An 18,577-nucleotide genomic window follows, 5' to 3' on the forward strand; every position below is an offset into this window, starting at 1 on the left:
GTTCATTGACAATGTAGTAAAATCCCCAATTTGAAGAACCTAAGGTTTGCTAAAATATAATATTATAAAAGGGAAATACTAATGAGATTTTTCATTTTTTTCTACTTGTCCCCACTCTCCTAGAGAGACAAGATGGGATCGATGTCCACATGAGTGCTGTGGCTTCTGTTATTTTACAGCACAGAGCAGATGTACTTTCTACATATCAACTCCTTGTACAAAAGTTTGAAAATGTAAAAAAAAATTACAGCTCTAGTAACCAATTCTTTTCCAGGCTTAATTTTAACTGTGACTTGCTCTTGTAATTCACTGAACTTCCAGGGAGGGGAAAAAACCTCCCTACCCCAATGCCCCAAGCTGAAATGGGGCACTCAGGCAACACCTGCTTCTTCATGATGTAAGTGATCACGATTTCAAGCCATCTTCCGTTGGGACAACCTCCAGGATGATTTGCAATGTTTCAGTTACCCTGTCTGCAAAGATAAAAGTAAAGAAACTGGAGATATGTGGGAAGCAATCAAGGAAGATTTTCCTAGAAGAGCTGTTCAACTCACCAATTATATGTGTTCATAAGTATTTAGATGTACCAGTCATAGCATCATAAAATGTCTCATTTAAAGAGCCCTACCACTGTGTTCCTTTTCTAACCACATTTTGCTCAGCTCTGTGCCAAAAAGGGACAATTACTAGGTATAGAAAGGTTCTTATTTGTTGGAGAGACTTCTATTTAGACATTATCTCTAGAGAGCTGATTCTCTACAGTTGTTCAGCTCAAAACAAACAATGTTAATGTTGCAATAAAGGTCCAAATATGCTGAATGATGCACCCATATTCTGTGTCAGAATCTGCTTGACCAAAATAAAATATTAAATATGTGCATGTAACGCCTCTGCACTGGTTTAAACATGTTACAAGTAGATACAATTTTATATTTTTCTTTGTGACCTTTGCTATTATTAAAGATAAGAGTCATGGATTAGTGGGATTTGTCCTTTGAGTGGTGTGCCTGTTTACACTGTTGATGTGGGCACCAATCATAAATATTGAATACCAAGGAAAGATTCACTTCTTCTTCAAAGTTCATCTTAAACTAAAAGGCATCCTTGCCACTCAAGGGCCTGATTCTCCACTGCCCAGCACCTTGTGTAGTCATTTACACCAGGGCAAAATGAGGGCACTAGGGGGGGTAACACACTACCATTCTGATTTGTTAGTGTTTCACACTCACTCTGCACTGGTAAATGACACAAGGTGCAAGACAATGGAGAATCTCTCTCTGTACAGCTCTTCTCTGCTCTTTTTATTTGGGGCCGGGGGGGGCGCAGAGGTTTAATACAATATTTAAGGTGAGGAGTTTTTTCAGAAGAAATATTTTGCATTGTAGCCTGGATTATGGAAGTGAGAAGCTGCAAGCACTGAAACACCCATGGTACTTTTGTGCTTTAAGCAGTGGCTAGAGATATTGGGCCTGATTCTCATTTACACTAAGGCCCTTTATACCACTCTGGCACCGCAAGTTATATTTGTATCCATTGTAAAGCCCTTTGTGCGCTTCCAGGGCAGTTTAAAGAACCCTGAGCATAAACGAAAGTCAGGCTCATCTGGACTGCCTTCATAGGCGAGCTCGGAGCCGTTATCTATAACCACAGAATAAAGGCTGGGAATGGGAAAGAAACCTCACAGTAACAGCAGTGATTCACTGGACATGTAGATGACAGGACAAGGGGCCTGCTGCTGCTCTCTAGCATAAAGCGGAGATGAATTCCTGTGGAGCCCAACCTCATTAACTCAACAAGGAGAGCAGCACTGAACATATCATGCTACACCTTGAATGGGCACATGGCACCCTCTAATGTCTAGAAATAGCAGGTAAAGAATGGGATGGATTTTACAAGTACAGCATATCTCTACCCTGATATGAGCTCAGCCCTCAACATTCAGAGCAATTGCTGAATTTTAAATTCCTCAAAGGTTGGGGGATGCTCAGCCCATTATAAAGAGACATTGATCCAGATTTAGGGCTGTGTAACAAACACCCCCAAATTCATGTGTTTTGGCTCAGCTCCACCTCTGATTTCTGCTACATTCTTTTCATTACGAATCTACTTTTGTAGGGTGCCCCTTTTCTTGGATCTTTGGTTTCAGGTTAATTCTGTCAAAGGTAAGAAAACAGCCAGGTGCACATATGATTTGTCCAAGCACATTGTGTAAAACTATGTCTCACAGGTGTCTGATACTAGTGAAATATTAACTGCCTGGTGCAAGATTAAAAGCCATTTGGGAGTGAGAGAGCTAGAGAGAGAAAGTGAACTCAAACATCTCTCTGGCTACCTGCATTGGCCAGGCATATTAACTTCACAGTAAGTGAAGTTATTTTTATGAAATACGGTAACTTGATAAGTAAGATGAATGCTCATGTTGCAGTCTCTGTGGGAGATCAGCTAAATGCATTATTCAGATCTCAGAGAAGCATCCTAAATAGACTTATTCTGAAACAGTACATGTGAAAAATGCTCTTTGGTCTCGACAGTGCAGCAGTATCAACTCCTGCAAAGTAATATCATTTTTAAAAAATGACTCCAGGGATATTTCTCACTGCCTACTCTGAAACAAAGCTGTTTATTTAATGAGTGGGTTATCACCTCCTCCCCACCTCAAAACTCTCAGCATCAGTTTTCTCTAACTACTATTGTTACTATAGGAATAACACAGGGAAGCTGAACAAGCTGTTTCACCCATATTGACAGGTGTCTGCTGCTTTCCCCTCTGAGCCAGTACTATGCGTCTGTATGTGTTACAAAGGCATCTGGCTTGATTTCCTGCATGAGGATCCGGTGTTCTCCAAAGGGCTAGAAGAATCAGCCACACTGTCACAGCTGGTAGAAAAAGCATAATGTATATCCAACCACCCTTAAAGAGAATATTTTCCTTTCACCCGAGTAATGTAGTTCAACACTGGCATCCTGTGGCCGCAGAGTTTCAAGAAACTATGTTGCAAAACCTCAGAGCTTCTCACCAGAAAAGGCAAACAAATATTGTTGGTTTATTAAGAAAATATTTTCTAGTTCCTAAACGTCAAGTCAAAGAAATCATAAACTAATGTGGACATCTCCGACTCAGAATAGGGCTGGTTAATTGCTGCTGGGAGGCACAAACTGGCCTGTCATTGGCAGAAGTACATGTTGCATGCACAAAAGGCACTTGTGCTACTTTATTAGGACAAGCTCATTTTAAAGGTCCAGTAAAGCCCAGTGGTGTGGAGTTGGGGAGAGCCCTTGATTTTTTATTTTAATAAACTGGAGTGGGGAAACCAACTTCTATTCAAATCTCTACCTTTCACCAAGTGTCTGCAGCATAAGGCAAGCTTTTCACCCAGTTTTGTTTAACAAATTGCCCACCATTTCTCAAATCTCTTAGGAGATCTTGCCTATATTTCTGTTTGCACTGAAACTGTCTCATGATAAAACCTCACAAAATAGGGATGAGTAACAAAAATTAAAAAGGGAGTGGGACAGCATTTTTTAAAATTAACTGTACTGTTTTTTCGTCTCTAATCAAAAGAGATTCAGACAGCTCTTCCCCAACACATCAAAAGTTTCACAGGTTTTTGAAAAAATTCCAAAAATAATATATAAACAATTTTCCTCAATTAGATTCAGATGTAAAAAAAAAAAAAAATACAGCTAAGTTACTTCAGGAAAATATGTTGGAAGTCATTCACAGAAAAGATGTAAACAACCATCATGACAATATGTCAAACATAAAGCATTTTATCCCATAACTTTGCTTTTTAGTAACCATTAAGAATCAAAAAGAAAAGGAGGACTTGTGGCACCTTTATTTATTTGAGCATAAGCTTTCGTGAGCTACAGCTCACTTCATCGGATGAAGCTTATGCTCAAATAAATTGGTTAGTCTCTAAGGTGGCACAAGTCCTCCTTTTCTTTTTGCGAATACAAATACAGACGAACATAGCTGTTACTCTGAAACCTGTCATTAAGAATCACATCACCATCTAGGATCCGTTTTAATGAAGGATTAATTAAAGGATCCAGCACAGTTTACTTTAAACAAAGTCCTACTGCAGCCCATAGGTGTTTGCTTTGAGTAGTCAGTGCAGAATCAGACCTACATTTAGGGCAATGCTTTAGTTGTCAGAAGCTGTTGTCCTCTCAAGGAAACATTTAATCTATTAGAACAGGCAAATGACTGTAGGAGGAAGGTCAGTAACTTAACTGGGATCAGATACCTGTGTGGTAGGTGCACAGGGGTTCAGTAATCTGAAATGTCTTGTTTAAAAAATGCTTGTCTGTCTGATTGGTTTAAAGAATAAGCATGCTGCAGACATGGCCATTTAATTAGCCTGAGTTTAGTTTAATGGTTACAGCATTTGAGTGAAAAGCAAGTGGCTCCGCTGTCCCTGGAACAGAGTGGTGACAAGAATCGAAAGGCCTTTCCAGTTTGGGGCTTATCATAGTGTGGCTGACCCTTTAAGGGGAGTTGGGTCTCAGCCACATCTGTGACATACTTAACTTGCCACCCCAGGGGAAAATGGGTCATATGACTCAATCAGGCCTCTGGAATAGATAAGGGAGAAGCCTGGATACTCAGATGCCAGAGGAGAGATGGAAAGAGAAGGGAGGCCTCCAGGAAAGAAGCAAGTCTAGGGAGCTGCTGCTCATTAGAGAGCCATCCCATAGGAGTTCAGGAAGGACTAAGAGGGAGAAACTGGAAACAGCCTGGGAACGGCTGAAAGCTGAGGTGTGTCAAGTTGTATGAGTTATTGAAATTGGACCAGACCCTAAGAAAGAAGGGGCTGGGCACTGTTTGATATTGGCAAGAAGACTCTGGCTTTGTGTTTATGTTTGTACTGGTATAGCCTGGAAAGGGTGGTGTTTTTGTTAATTACTTAGCTGGAGGGCTAAATCACAGCAGCAGCCAAACTGGGCTATGGAGTTTTTGAGCAGTCTTAACAAGGGGGGGGGGGAGTGAGGCCCAGTGATAAGGGCCACCCCATGCTATGAGAGAGTGTTTTGGGGGTGGCAACCCCATTACAGGGATCGACTGAAAAGTTCTGAGAGAGAAGGAAGAGTCCCACATTAATGTGGACTTACCTAAGAGCCTTCTGAACCACCTTGGCTTCTTGTCCCATATGATAAAGAGGTAGTAGGCGGGGACACCAGTCAGGGTTATTGCAAAGCCTATTCCTGTATTGACAGGATCAGAGTAAAGTGACAGTGCAACCATGAAGAGGCAGGTGAAGGAAAACAAAGCTGGAATAAATAGCGGCACCTGAAACACAGGCCAAAAAAACCCCCAAAAAACGTTATTACTTTCCACTGACCTTGGTTATTGAATGACACTGGTATTTAATGTTCCATGAAATGTAAATTGGATAAAACACAGCAGCACACTATGGTTCTGCAGAAATACTAGTGTTTTGGAACATGTCTTTGAAATGTGAGTAACTAAAGAATATAAATTAAATACAGTGTTACACAGTAAGTTCTACAGCAGTCTCTTAATTACACACTAAAACACCACAGCACTTTACATCCTTTAAAATGTAAGAGTCGTAAATATGTTATATTAAAAAAGTCCTTCCTCTAGTCCTCTCTTAGATAAGCAGCACTAACTATAGTAAAGATTTCCTCTTTGATAATTACCTATTACACTCTATTTTAAAATAAAGCAAAGTGCTCAAGTCACCAGCTGTCTTGTAAAATTATTAAGTACATACTGATATCCTTCCTAAGGTACAAAACAAAATCTGGCTGGAGGAGCGCAAGTTAAATTGTCATTTGACCACGGATAAAAGATATTTGATAGCATTAGGTAACTGACAGTTACTGAAGAAGTATTGTGCTTCTGACAGCATGACTGATTATGTTATCAATGCCATTCTGAAAGCAGAAAAAATAGCAATTAATTCTCTCAACTTTCGAGGGTGATGCTGTAAACTGTCTTTTCACCTCTTTGAAGGAGGTGCATGATGGTGCTGCTAACTAGAAGCCTAGTGTAATGGAGAATTCTCAAGAGATGATCCCCTTGCCTTTAGACATTACCAATTCTCTAGTGTACCCTGTCAAAGTGTTGTAAAAAAGAAATCACCGAGAAATGTGCTAAGCAGCTGCCCTTCATTTATACGCCTACAAGAATGCAACAAGGCAAATTATTTTCTAAGTTAAGATAAGTTTCTTCCTCATATTTAAATAGGGATAGGTTTTTGCTACTCTTACTCATGCTAAGTACTGTCTTGCTATACAAGTAACCTCACTGGGAATATTCACATAGTAAGGTACTACTTAATATAAATAAGTGTGGCAGAATCAAGGCCAAAATAACTAGCAGGCCAGATGGATCAATTTTTCTGGGTGCATTTTAGTGCTCAAAAGTAACTGTTGTGGGTACAAATAACAGTAATTTAATGTCTAATGACCTGTTTGTACCTGAAATTGGTGATTAATGCCAAATAAGGCTCTGCAGAGAGATTAGGAAAATAAAAATTAAAAAAATACCTTCTTGACGTCTAATTACCAATTTTTGTTCCTGACATTAATTCTGGTTGCAAAATGTAGATGACGTTGTTTGGGCCTGCAAACCAAAGGCCAGACTGAGGCCCAGCTGCAATACCCCCAAAATACTGGCAGTTTCAAAGATACACAGCTGTGTACAATTAGGAGGCATCTTCAAACAGTTTGTTAGATTACAGAGCAGTCAGAACCCACTACCTTAGTTCCTCAACATGGTGTGAGCAAAACTGATCAAACACCTTCACTTTCACACACAAACCTAAATATAAACATACAACTGCTTCTCCCCAAACCCCATCAACAGTGAACAAGAAAGACTTCTTCTCTGGAGAGAAACATGGCTAGATTAATATATTTGCTCTTCATCAGAGATCTTGTAGCGAAACAAGCTGGGAATTCTAAAGTTAAACATTGAAACTACAGTAAAAGAATCAATTCTGTTCACATCGGTTGCCTGCCAGCAGCTAACATTTTACTTCAGAAAATCTGTTCCCTTAACATCAGTCTGTGGACTAGGCGAGGGTTAAGTACAGGGAGAGAGATTTATGTAAAAACAGTCAGATTGCTGAAGTTACCTTGAAAGGACGAGGCATATCAGGACGTTTATATCTGAGATAAATCAGCCCAACAACTACCAGCCCAATAAAAAGCCACCTGGCGAAACTGAGGAAGTTCAGGAGGCTGTACAGATCCCCAGTGAAGAGCATTATCATTGTTAGAGGGTGCTGCAAAAGAAATTCAGAGCATAAGAGAGACTTAATGCACACACTTCTTTTATTTATATCATCTTGTATTTATAGTATGACTTTCGTCCCATAACCAATCACAAACTACACACATACTGCACCTCTGAAATGCAATCACCTCTGGAGTGGAGAACAGCAGCTAAATTGTCACCCAGAAGGATGTACACAGCAGGGGAAGGGGAAATTTTGGTCAACACCAGGAAAGCCCCTACCCTTATGAGAAGTGCCCTGAGATCTTTAATGTCTACATAGAGCACACAGGAACTCAGGTTATGTCTAAACTAGACTTTTGCACTTTGGCAGTTAATTAAATTTGCAGTTCCTAATATGTTTGTAAAAACTAGTGTAGAAACTCCACACACATTTGTTCTAGGCTACAAACTTTTTTTTTAATCAGAGGGATCAGCCTAGGTTAAAGAATAAACATTTATAGCCTGGATCAAATGGCTGGGGATTGTCCACACTCGCTTTTACAAGCATGTTAAGTGTCACAATAACACAAGGTAAAAATGTCTAGTGAAAACCAGCTCTCTGTTTTTATGGTCTAATTCAAAAGGCACAGCCAATTTATCCTTTTTGGAATGAAGGGCTAGGTCAACCTGGCTATAGGCTATGTGTTGACTGCCAAACAAAAAAGTAAAAAATCCTAGTGGAGACAGGCTGTGTAGTTTTTACTGAGATGTAGTGAGGCAAGGTCAACCCTGGGTGGGAGGTGGAGGCATGTAAGGCTGGCCTTGCCTAGCTAAATTGTGATAAAAACTACCTCTACCTTGTCTCCACTAGGATTTTACAGTGAGATAATTAACTTGTTTGGTTTTTCAGTGAAAAAAACTAATGCACCACACATAGATTTTTGGCAGTAAAGACCTCTTTGGGATTTGGACAGGAAGTGTAAATATTTCAAACATGGGGCTTACCCCACTGAACACCCCCTCTGACTTCCAGCCCATTCTCATTTCCACAGTCCCCCAAATGTGCTAGTTTTTTTTACAAATAAAAGATACAGGATAAAATCCTCACCTCATGAAATCAATGGGAATTCAGCATTTGACTTCAGTGCGGCCTGGATTTCACCCATAGACCGTGCCCCCCTAAAATCTAACTTTAAGCATGATGCTGCAATGCAGGGAAACCAATGGTGGAGGACAGAAATAGGGGTAAGACACAAAAAAGGCTACAGATAGGATCACATGGTTACTTCAGCTTGTTATATGCACATCTTGATATTAAGAGTTCCCCTAGCCACAAATAAGCTGGCATGTAATAAGCAATATCTTCCTTTCTTCACTTTGTGTACTGAGCCTCGAGCACTGAATGTGCTCATTTTCCTCCTCTCCCCAAAACAAGCTCAGCCCTCTACATAACACACAACAGGAAAACGCAGAGATGCTAAGGGTCAGGGCAGAAAATCATCTTTGTAACAACTGCACTTATCTCTAGGATGGCATGAACAACAGGAAGAGTCTGCATAAAAGCCATCTTCATATAGAAGCATGCTGCTTCTAGAAGGAAAAGTAGTGTGTGTAACTGGTACTAGCACAATAAAAGGGAACTCAGGAAAGCTGCACCGTGCCAAGGGCTAAACAGAAATGCAAGTCACAAAAGAGTCAATAAAATATTTAGCAAAACAAATGGAAGATTGCAGGGTAAACCAAATACATTAAAACATTCTCTCCTCCCCCCCCCGCCCCCACTTAGGGAACCCAATTTTCAAACTTGGGCACCTAAATTTATGAATAAATGAATGAATTTAAAATTAAACATTTAGCGTATGGCTCCACTGCAATTGGATGTGTGATTGCAGCACATGGAGACATACCTGAGCTAGCTTTAATCTTGCTAGGGCAGGTACCAATAACAATGAAACCGTGGCAGCGTGGAAGCCAGCACAATATGTACCCAGCCTCCCTAGCGGGCTTGTAATCAGGTAGCTAGCCCATCCTGCTGAGCTCCATTGCTATTAGCACTTGCGCTAGCTAGACTAAAGTTAGCTTGGGTGTGTCAGCACGTGCTATAACCACACCTGTGTCTGACTGCAGTGTAAACAGACCCTTAAACTGATATGTGCACATTTAAAGTGAGTATTTAGGCACCTATTGTAAGTGTTTATTTAGGCCCAAATCCTGCTATCTGATTGGATCAGCAGACTCCAACATGGAGTCCCACTCAGGTCGGTGGGATTGCACATGTATACAAGGGTCAAGCCATCTGAAGCAGGGCCATTGGTTCCTCAGGGCCTGATGCTGAGAGGTGCTGAGTACCCCAATTCCCACAGAAGACTGAGTCCTAAATGGAAATTTATTTACAGACATAACGTTAGGCAACTGAGTTTGAAAATTAGGGCCTGAGTTACTGCTCTTCTTTTTTCCTAATGCTTTCCTGTATAAATTAGTCTTCAGTGTGAACACAGAGCCAACTTTCAGCTGTCAGTCTATCTTAGGAATTGGTAACTGGCCCATCACTATACTACCTTGTGCTTTTCCTTTCTTCTCATAGCCCTTTCACAATTGTTTCTCTGTTCCCCATCTTTTCAGACACGTTCTCACAAAGATTAAAAAGCAATCACTGCACTGCTCAGGGCTCCCCTCTCCTACATTACCTTTGTGTATCATGGTTTGCATTTTTCACATTATGGTGCTCTCAGACACTACTGTTTAGCTATGCTTCCAATTAAGTGAATTTGAGTTTTATTTCTCTACTTCCTTTTTCTATGAGAATTCATGTCACTGAAAGGGGTCCAATTAATCACTTTCTTTCAACTTTCCAAATCCTTAGAAATGAAGTGTAATGAGACAGGATTTAGGTAGCAGCCACAAAGAGCTAAGTGCTACCATCAGAAACACAGAGGAGGAGGCACTAGAATAGATCACTTCAATGCCTACATTCCTCTGCCCCTCACCAAACCCCAAAATATAAATAAATAAATGAGACTCCAGCAGTGCCCCCAAGTTCTGCTTGAATCCTCCTGTGCAAGCCTGTAATACAGAATATTGCGCAGGAACATTTGGTTATATGATTTACCAAAACAATGATAGCTGGCAGAGGAGTGTGCTTGCGGACATGAATCATGGAGAGAATTTCCGGAAGGTGACCCTCACGGGATGCAACGTAGAACATCCTGGTGAGAAGTAAATGTGGACAGACTTTAAATACACTCTATTACAAAGAGAAGTCAAAGCAGTTCACTAGAGATGCAGAACACATTCAAAGTTATCCTCAGCAGCTCTACTTATTTTTATTGAAGACATTCAGATTTTAAAAGATAACAGAAGCCCATACTCAGAAACCAAAGCAAAAGGCTTATAACCATTCCCCATCCCGAAATTATCAGTCTTTACCAGCAGTTAATATTAGTGTTTTCTCACATTTACCCTACCCCATAGAAATAAAGCATCAATTCATTAGGTATTACATTAAAAGGATTAATTTTAAAGCAATTCACAGGGCTTTAGCAATGTGATAGTAATGCCAAACATGATAAAAGTCATAAAGACTATTGTAGTCAACCTCTCCTGATAGTTAAAGGAATTAATCCGGGCTTCATTTGCCCTTCTTGGTTTTGGGTCATGCCTTAACTAGTTCAAAAAAGAACAAGATAAGTTCATGGAGGATAGGTCCATCAATGGTTATTAGCCAGGATGGGTAGAGATGGTGTCCCTAGCCTGTGTTTGCCAGAAACTGGGAATGAGTGACAGGGAATGGATCACTTGATGATTCCCTGTTCTGTTCATTCCCTCTAGGGCACCTGGCAATTGGCCACTGTCAGAAGACGGGAAACTGGGCTAGATGGACCTTTGGTCTGACCCAGTATGGCTGTTCTTATGGTCTTACCCACCTCCCCCACACACTCCAATAATACCTGGATCTTCTCACCTGGAAACTGCAAAGACACCACCATTCATAGATCCAAAGCAGGAAAGGGCGACAAATATTGGAACGGCTAATGAAAAATTTCCCATTAATCGTTCAGCAAAGGTCTGGTAAAAGAGAGCAACATGAATTAACAGAAAAAATAATAGTTTCTACAAGATCCCATTCTATAACTTTCTGTGATATTGTACTGCACATTTGTCATCTTCTCTTCACTGGTGGGATCCAACTTACTGTGGACAAGTGTCTCCCACTCATACTCAGTGGGTAGCACCTTATTCAGACAGCAAAGCCTTATTTCAGTGCGGCTACTTATCAGTTAAGGTACTATTTCATGGAAGAGGGGTAGACTCTGCCCCTAATATTTGTTTTAAATACTGTCAGCTATCAACTATTCATTTACATTCTATGAAGGAGAATGGATGTCTAATCCACATTTGTCATACATATACAAACATGCATAATATTTTGTACAATGATCACCACACTGAGCTTCCAAAAAAAAAAAAAGGAGTACTTGTGGCACCTTAGAGACTAACAAATTTATCTGAGCTTAAGCTTTTGTGAGCTACAGCTCACTTCATCGGAACGATGAAGCTGTAGCTCACGAAAGCTTATGCTCAGATAAATTTGTTAGTCTCTAAGGTGCCACAAGTCCTCCTTTTCTTTTTGCGAATACAGACGAACACGGCTGCTACTCTGAACACTTAGCTTCCGTCATCCTACAGTCTATAATAGCCAGTCACATCTCACTCTCCTAGGTCATTACTATAAGAGTTTTGTTTCTTATCCTCATGGTTTGAAGGATCACACAGATGCTGCCCGTGATTTTCTGTGGTCCCACGAAACATTCTGCTGCTAGATTTTATAAATGTTACAGAATTAGTCATTTGAAAACAGGGTGTTCAGATTCTCCTATTGAAAAAACCCTTAGCTGTATCAATATTGGCATGTGGTTTTACACTTGTTTATTGCAAGACAGATGCCAAAAAAATAATTGACACCACCACAGTTCAGCAAAAAACTTAAACCCGTACTTGACCTTAAGCATGCACTTAAGTCCCAGCAACTCTAAAAAGTCAACTGAATAGGGATGGGCTAATGCTATCCACAAGTTTAAATTCATCCCTATGCATCAATAAGGAATCCAATAAAGTCAATGAGACTTAAGCCCATGTTTAAGTGCTTTGCTAAATTGGGGCCTTACAAGGGTGTTTTTGTGTAGCTTCATTATAAGTGTCCCACTTTTTTTATTCTTATTTTCAGGGGGAAATGATCATCTCTAACAGCAGCAGATCCACTTTAACTGTAGCCAGATCTATACATTTGTATTTTTCCTCCATAACTTACCACTGCCACGGCCCCTGAATTTAGCAATTCCTCAGGGCTGATTGTAGTGAAATAGGCCACATTTGTTAACACATAGCCAACTGTGACAATAACCATTGAAACGCATATTGCGAGTGGTATGTTTCTGGAATACACAAAGAAGCTCATTAGTTGCAATCTGCTAGTCATTCCCTGAAAATGAAGCAAATAAGAACATGAGAAAAAGCCATTTGGTCTTTGTATCCCTATATCTATGATTGGCATGAACAGATGAGCAGTTGGTGATCCAAAAAATTATAACTAGAAGCTACAGGTAAAAATAAATAAATTTATGTTCCATGTCTCTAATTTGAATCAACTATTCAAATAATACATAGTCGGGCATATTCTGCCCTCAGTCAGGCATATGCAACAGTGCCCTCAAAAGCTCTACCATGTGCCAACTGGCATTCACACCCAGGAGTGAAATTTATGAAGATAACTGAAGATTGAGTTTGCCTTAGAAATAGCAGCAATAAGCATGAAAAACCTTGCTATTTTATCAATATGGGAGAAGGAACAACATGTTAATAAACAATAATAAGAGCTTTGTATTTTACAACACTTTTGATCAGAAGCTCTCAAAGGAGCCAGTGTAGTTATCCTTTTTTTTTTTTTTAATTAAGGGAAACCAAGGTGCAGAGGCAAAATGACATGTCCAAGGTCGTGCCAATGGCTGAGCTGGGAATAGAAACCAGGTCTCCTGAATCCCAGTCCAGTGCTCTACTCAGTAAACAACACTGCCTCCCTTAAAATGACCTCCTCTGGTTCAGACCAAGAAGGGATTCAGCTTTGAGAAATAATTAATCAATCCAAGTTAACAGGAAGCAGCATGGTAGATACAGGATATGCATTGCCTTGAGAAGGGGTTGCTCCTGCTTCTTGGCTATTCCCTTCAGTCAGGAGTAAAGCTAGGTGAAAACAGATTTTTTAAGTTCACTGGCAATTCTAAAAATCAGGGAAGAATTTGTTTTGGGTTAACCTGAAATGGAATATTTTTAAAAATTTTCAGCAAATTGAAGAAAAAAATATAATTGTGTGTCCAATCAACATCCTATTGGGCTCAAAACAAAACATTTCAGTTTTGAGCTTTTTTGATTATTTTGATTTTTTAAAATTTTGAAATAAAAATTTGTTTTGAATCAAAAACACAAACAAAAAACATTCTTTCAAAAATGGCAAAACAAAACATTTTGATCTCAACGCTTTACTTTTGATGGGATCAAAAGGTTGTTACATGTAGCAATCTTCTGTACGAAAAACAATGGACACGGTCAACTATGGCAGGAAAGAGGGAAGATCAGGAGTTCTGGATGATCCACAGAACCTGCTAGCACACATCCCAGAAGAAATAAAATCAGCTCCCTCAAAGAGCGCCTTTGGGATTCAACACACTGACCCATTATGTGTTGTTTTTTGTCATAACTCTTGCAAACTACATTGCCACTCCTAGGTAAGAATTTAATAAGGACCTTCTTTAACATTGTAGGCAGCTGGCCTGTCTTCCACAAAGGCTCTTTTCCTCAGAGCTTAATTTATTATTCAAAACACAAACACAAAAAAAAGTTATTCCCAGTCTTCCTATAAGCTATCCTGGAGCCCCCTCTCCAGTGCCTACCACAAGAACCTACAGGTTTGCCAATTTTGGTTGGATGTATTCCTGAAGGTTTCATCACATGACATAATCTTTAATTAAAGATTCATCTTTAATTCCTGGAGACTCCAAGACAATCCTGGAGGGTTGATAACCTTAGGAACCAACATTCTTCATGTGGTGCTGTTCCCTTGGCCCAGGGACTTCCTCCTCTTCCTATCACTACCACTATCACCATCACCACCCAGCTCCTGGCAGCTCTCCCACCATCTGAGCCATTTTCTGGCTCTTATAACTACCTCGTGCCCTTCCAGCTGGGTCTAAGAATCCCTTCTACCAGGCCCAAACACCTGTCCTTAAAGGGGTCTGCCTGAAAACAGGACTGGCTGGCTCTAGGACCCCTGGCCTTTAAAGGGGCAGAGCACCTTGTTGCAGATACCTTTACAGACCTTTCAAGTTGAAAGGAGGTTATGGAATGAGATGTTAAAAATGCAGTGGTGGTGTACACTGTTCCCCATCTTAACTACATTAGAAACCATGGTGATCAGTACTATAGAAACTAGAGAGATAATTAGGATCATGTAGCAATGATTGCAATATGATGGACATTGTGGCATTGCATAAGCCCAATGCTATTACAGGAAGAGGCCCACAGTCTCAGGTAACTATAGAAAAAGGGAACCCATCAGGTTGTATATGTCACTCAATGCAAGACACAATGGCGGGGTGGATAGCACACAATACAGAATTCGAGTACTGGTGGGAAAGCCATGAAATTACTGCATTGTTACCAATATATATGTCCTCTACTTGCTGGTATAATCTCCTATTCTGACTTTCTTGAGTTCAGGCAGCCAAAACCTTCAACTACCTGAGCTAAAACTGTCTGCTCTTCATCTTGAGTACTTATCAACCCTTAAAGAACCTTAGCACTACAAGGTGCCTCTAATTCAGATCTCAATAAAATGTCCTCTAAAATAAAATGGCAGTTCAAAACCAAAGAAGTAAAAAGCACTTTAAAACCTGAGAGTATTTAGCACACTGAGTCCTGGCTCATTTATGCTGAGTACCACTAAAAACTCTGCTGATAGCAACAACAACAACAACAAAACATAACTAGTCAGCAAGTGCCATTCATTACATTGGGAATCATCATGTTCCCAAAAGCCTTGAGCAGAATAAGAGGCTTGGTGACCTCTAAGTTCTTAGTGCTCTTATGTAAAAGTGCTTCATCTATACCTCTTTTTTCTCTCCCAACATGATCAGGCCCTTAGGGGGTTGCAATACATTATCATGTAACACCAGTGAGTGCTGCTTGTTAGATGGCTGCTTGCAATGGCAAATTTTGACAAAAATGACGATCCAGTTTCATGATTTAACTGATGAGTAATCCAGCCCTGGTTGACTTCTCATTGACGCATCAGTTCAGAATTGCATTTTGTGACTTAATCATTGTATAGCACATCAAGCCAGATTTGAACACTACGTTAAAATACTAAGTAGGAGCTTTAAAAGAGTCTTTTCTACTGGTCAAATTGGAGAGAGAATTCCCAGCCTGCAATAACATACCTTTATTCATCTCTATCTCATAAAATTAATCCTTTCACCATTATGTGAGTAGCTATAATGCCAGAAGAAAAACTGGAGTTACGAAACAAGTGCAAGTGAGCATGCTCAATGAAGTAAATTCACTCCGGATACACTGGATCCATATTAATACTCCATATTATTGGGCATTTGTTTACACTGCATTTAACAGGACCCATTATGTACTATTTATCCATAAGGTCATATGAGAGACATAATTGTTATTTATAAGGCATTGAAAGGCTTATGAAACTTAAATCGACAAAGGAATTTACGCATATAAAATCCAAATTTAGGTACTACTGAGATCCACAAAACCCCTGTTCAGCTGCCACCAAATGCTGAAGGTACCTGAATTCATCTGTATCTACATTTGCAGGGTAAAAGTCCCTTAGGCACCTAAGTTTCTGCTTCTGGGCATGCTGCCTGGCACAGGCACCAGGACACCTATTTCACAACTAAGCCCCAGCATGATCTTCAAACCAGGTGCTTATAGGCAGGGAAACATCTATCTTGCCTATGGGGCCTGAGCCAGTAGGAGTGCTAAGAGCATGCCTGACTCCTTACAAAAGAGCAGAGGGGGAGGAGGAAGCCTCTGATACAGCCTTTAGGCCAATGGTGAGGATACAGCAGACGCTCATTAGTAGCAACATATCAGTGTCCTTTTGCTATGTTGTTCCAAAGTGGCTGTTGCTGTTATGGGTAGTGTCGACAATTCACAGTAGGGAAAGTGTTCCCAGGGGAAATGTTGCTTGTAAGCGGCAGTTGCTCTTACAAGGTGTGGCTGCAAACAAATATCGATCTCACCTAGGATGTGGTACTCACCTGGTTCAATTCCTTCTCTGCTTCAGGAGTAGGGATTTGAACAGGGCTTCCCCACCTCTCAGGTGATTGCCCTAAATACTGGACTATAGTGTCACTCTCACTCTTTCTGTGGGCCAGTTAATATTTAGGGAACATTCAAACATCTGGGTGCTTATCCCAACCGAACCAAGCCTCTACACTTTTTAAGATTTACCCATGACTAGTTACTATTGAGGGGCAAATCCCACCTTCCTGCCCTACATATGGTGCAGTTCCAATGCAGGAACAGGGAAGTCTGAATTGGGGGTGTGCACACCATGTGCTCCACGGAACACAAGTGAGAGAGGCTCCCTGCATCCCAGAAGAATTAGGGGGTAGGAATGGAGTTGGTAAACCTGTAACTGTATAGATGCAAAAGTCATTCATCTTCCCTACTGTCAGAGCTCCACTACTTAGTTATGGACTGGGAGAGAATTTCTTCCTTCCTGGATTCTGTGGACCTCCCTAGGTCACAGCCCAGTTACTCAGGCTATACACTGGGTTTAGGATTTGATCCTAAGTGTAGCAAAATCATAGCTCATCCAGCAATCTGGTCTGCTACTGCATTACTCACTGTAAATATTTTCAAGAGAAACATACAGGGAAGACACAGTAAGGAAAAGATGAGAACCTGGGGATAGGAAGAGCAACTTCAATAAGTCAGGTTATGAACATTCCCAGAGGTCTACAGCTCATATCCCAGCTTTAATGACAAGCTTTATAACAACAAACTGTCAGTGGTCAGAGCTGAGACCACTGCAGGCTGCTCCTTCCACGAAATGACAGTCATACAGTCAAAATATGCTCAACAGATTGAGCTGAGTTCACAGTCATAACATATGGTGTGTCTCCACACACCGTATAGCTCCGCAGCCAAGCAAAAAGTCATTTCCTTGTATTCACTTTAAATGCAGATTTTACTAAAGCCTTAGCTCAGCCCACTGTCCAGGGAAAAACTCCGTACACAAAAAAGTGAGGCTACAGGCCTGCAAGAAGATGTGAAAAAGGAGCAGTTATAGATTAGCAGCTGAATAAAGGCAAAGGAGCAAATATAAAAAGCAAAGTAAGAGAAAAACTATAATAAAACAGGCACACACAGAGAAAAAAAGTAAACAGAATATAGGAAATGCAGGATCTTAAGCAATCAATGATTTGCTCGTACTCCCTTACATATCTTTGGTGGAATATAATGCCCAGGAAAAGAGAAGAGCTCACTTATGGGCTTATCCAACCTACAGAGTTGTACTAGTTCAATTTCAGGTAGGATTTTAAACCTACTTACTGTATTTAGTTCAATTAGTGCAAAAGGCTATGTGAACCCTCTTAGTTTGGCTGAAACCAGATTTACTTCAATACAGTTTAAATTGTTTAGGAGCAAGTTTAAACTGATCTGAAGTATGTCACTCTTAAAACAGAAATAAGAATGTCCACCTCAGGGTGTGCACTGGTTCAGCTAAATCGGTTTAATTTAACTGGTGCAAATTTTAATGTGGATAACATATTTGAAAGCAAAGGCAATTCTGAAATGAGATGAAGGTTTCAGTCTTCAGTAATGCATGCAACAAACAGCCATTATCTGCCAAATTCCTATCTGTCTAATGAGAGTGTATTACCCTTACACTGCAGCAATTTCATATTAAATTCATTGATAAAAGGCACAATCTCTCATAGAACTCTGCTCTCCCTTTCATATGATAAGAACATGATAAGTCAAATTTCCTACATAGTCCAGCAAAATTGCAGATTTTTACTCTTCAAAGCTAATATAAATTATGGGCCTGATCCTATCACTGAAAGCAATTGGATTTGAGTTCTTGATTTTCAGGGGAGCCGGATCAGACCCATTGTTTGCAAAACATAATACAACTCGTCCAGTGTACCAAAATAAGCAAAAAAACAAAGCAAATTACTTATTATCATTTGGGTAATAAATGTACTATCTTGTAATAATGGTGAAAGCAGTTAATATTGCTGCTGAGTAAACCCTAATGAGCAGAAGTCTTAACTTCTTTCAACATGGCTACAAAGTTATTAT

General features: G+C 40.2%; 1 protein-coding gene across 1 annotated transcript in view; it reads right to left on the reverse strand.

Moving 5' to 3' along the window:
* Window positions 1-405: 405 nt before the first annotated feature.
* Window positions 406-18,577, reverse strand: part of SLC7A11 (solute carrier family 7 member 11) — a 70,553-nt gene continuing 52,381 nt past the window's right edge. The window contains exons 7-12 of the mRNA XM_077814436.1: window positions 12,501-12,624; window positions 11,154-11,257; window positions 10,302-10,398; window positions 7,110-7,259; window positions 5,116-5,293; window positions 406-473 (exon numbers count right to left, since the gene is read on the reverse strand). Of these exons, the coding sequence (XP_077670562.1) occupies window positions 406-473; window positions 5,116-5,293; window positions 7,110-7,259; window positions 10,302-10,398; window positions 11,154-11,257; window positions 12,501-12,624 (721 nt within the window). The remainder of the gene's footprint in view (window positions 474-5,115; window positions 5,294-7,109; window positions 7,260-10,301; window positions 10,399-11,153; window positions 11,258-12,500; window positions 12,625-18,577) is intronic.

Source organism: Eretmochelys imbricata, chromosome 4 (genome assembly GCF_965152235.1).
Source record: "Eretmochelys imbricata isolate rEreImb1 chromosome 4, rEreImb1.hap1, whole genome shotgun sequence".
NCBI classification, from domain to species: Eukaryota; Metazoa; Chordata; order Testudines; family Cheloniidae; genus Eretmochelys; species Eretmochelys imbricata.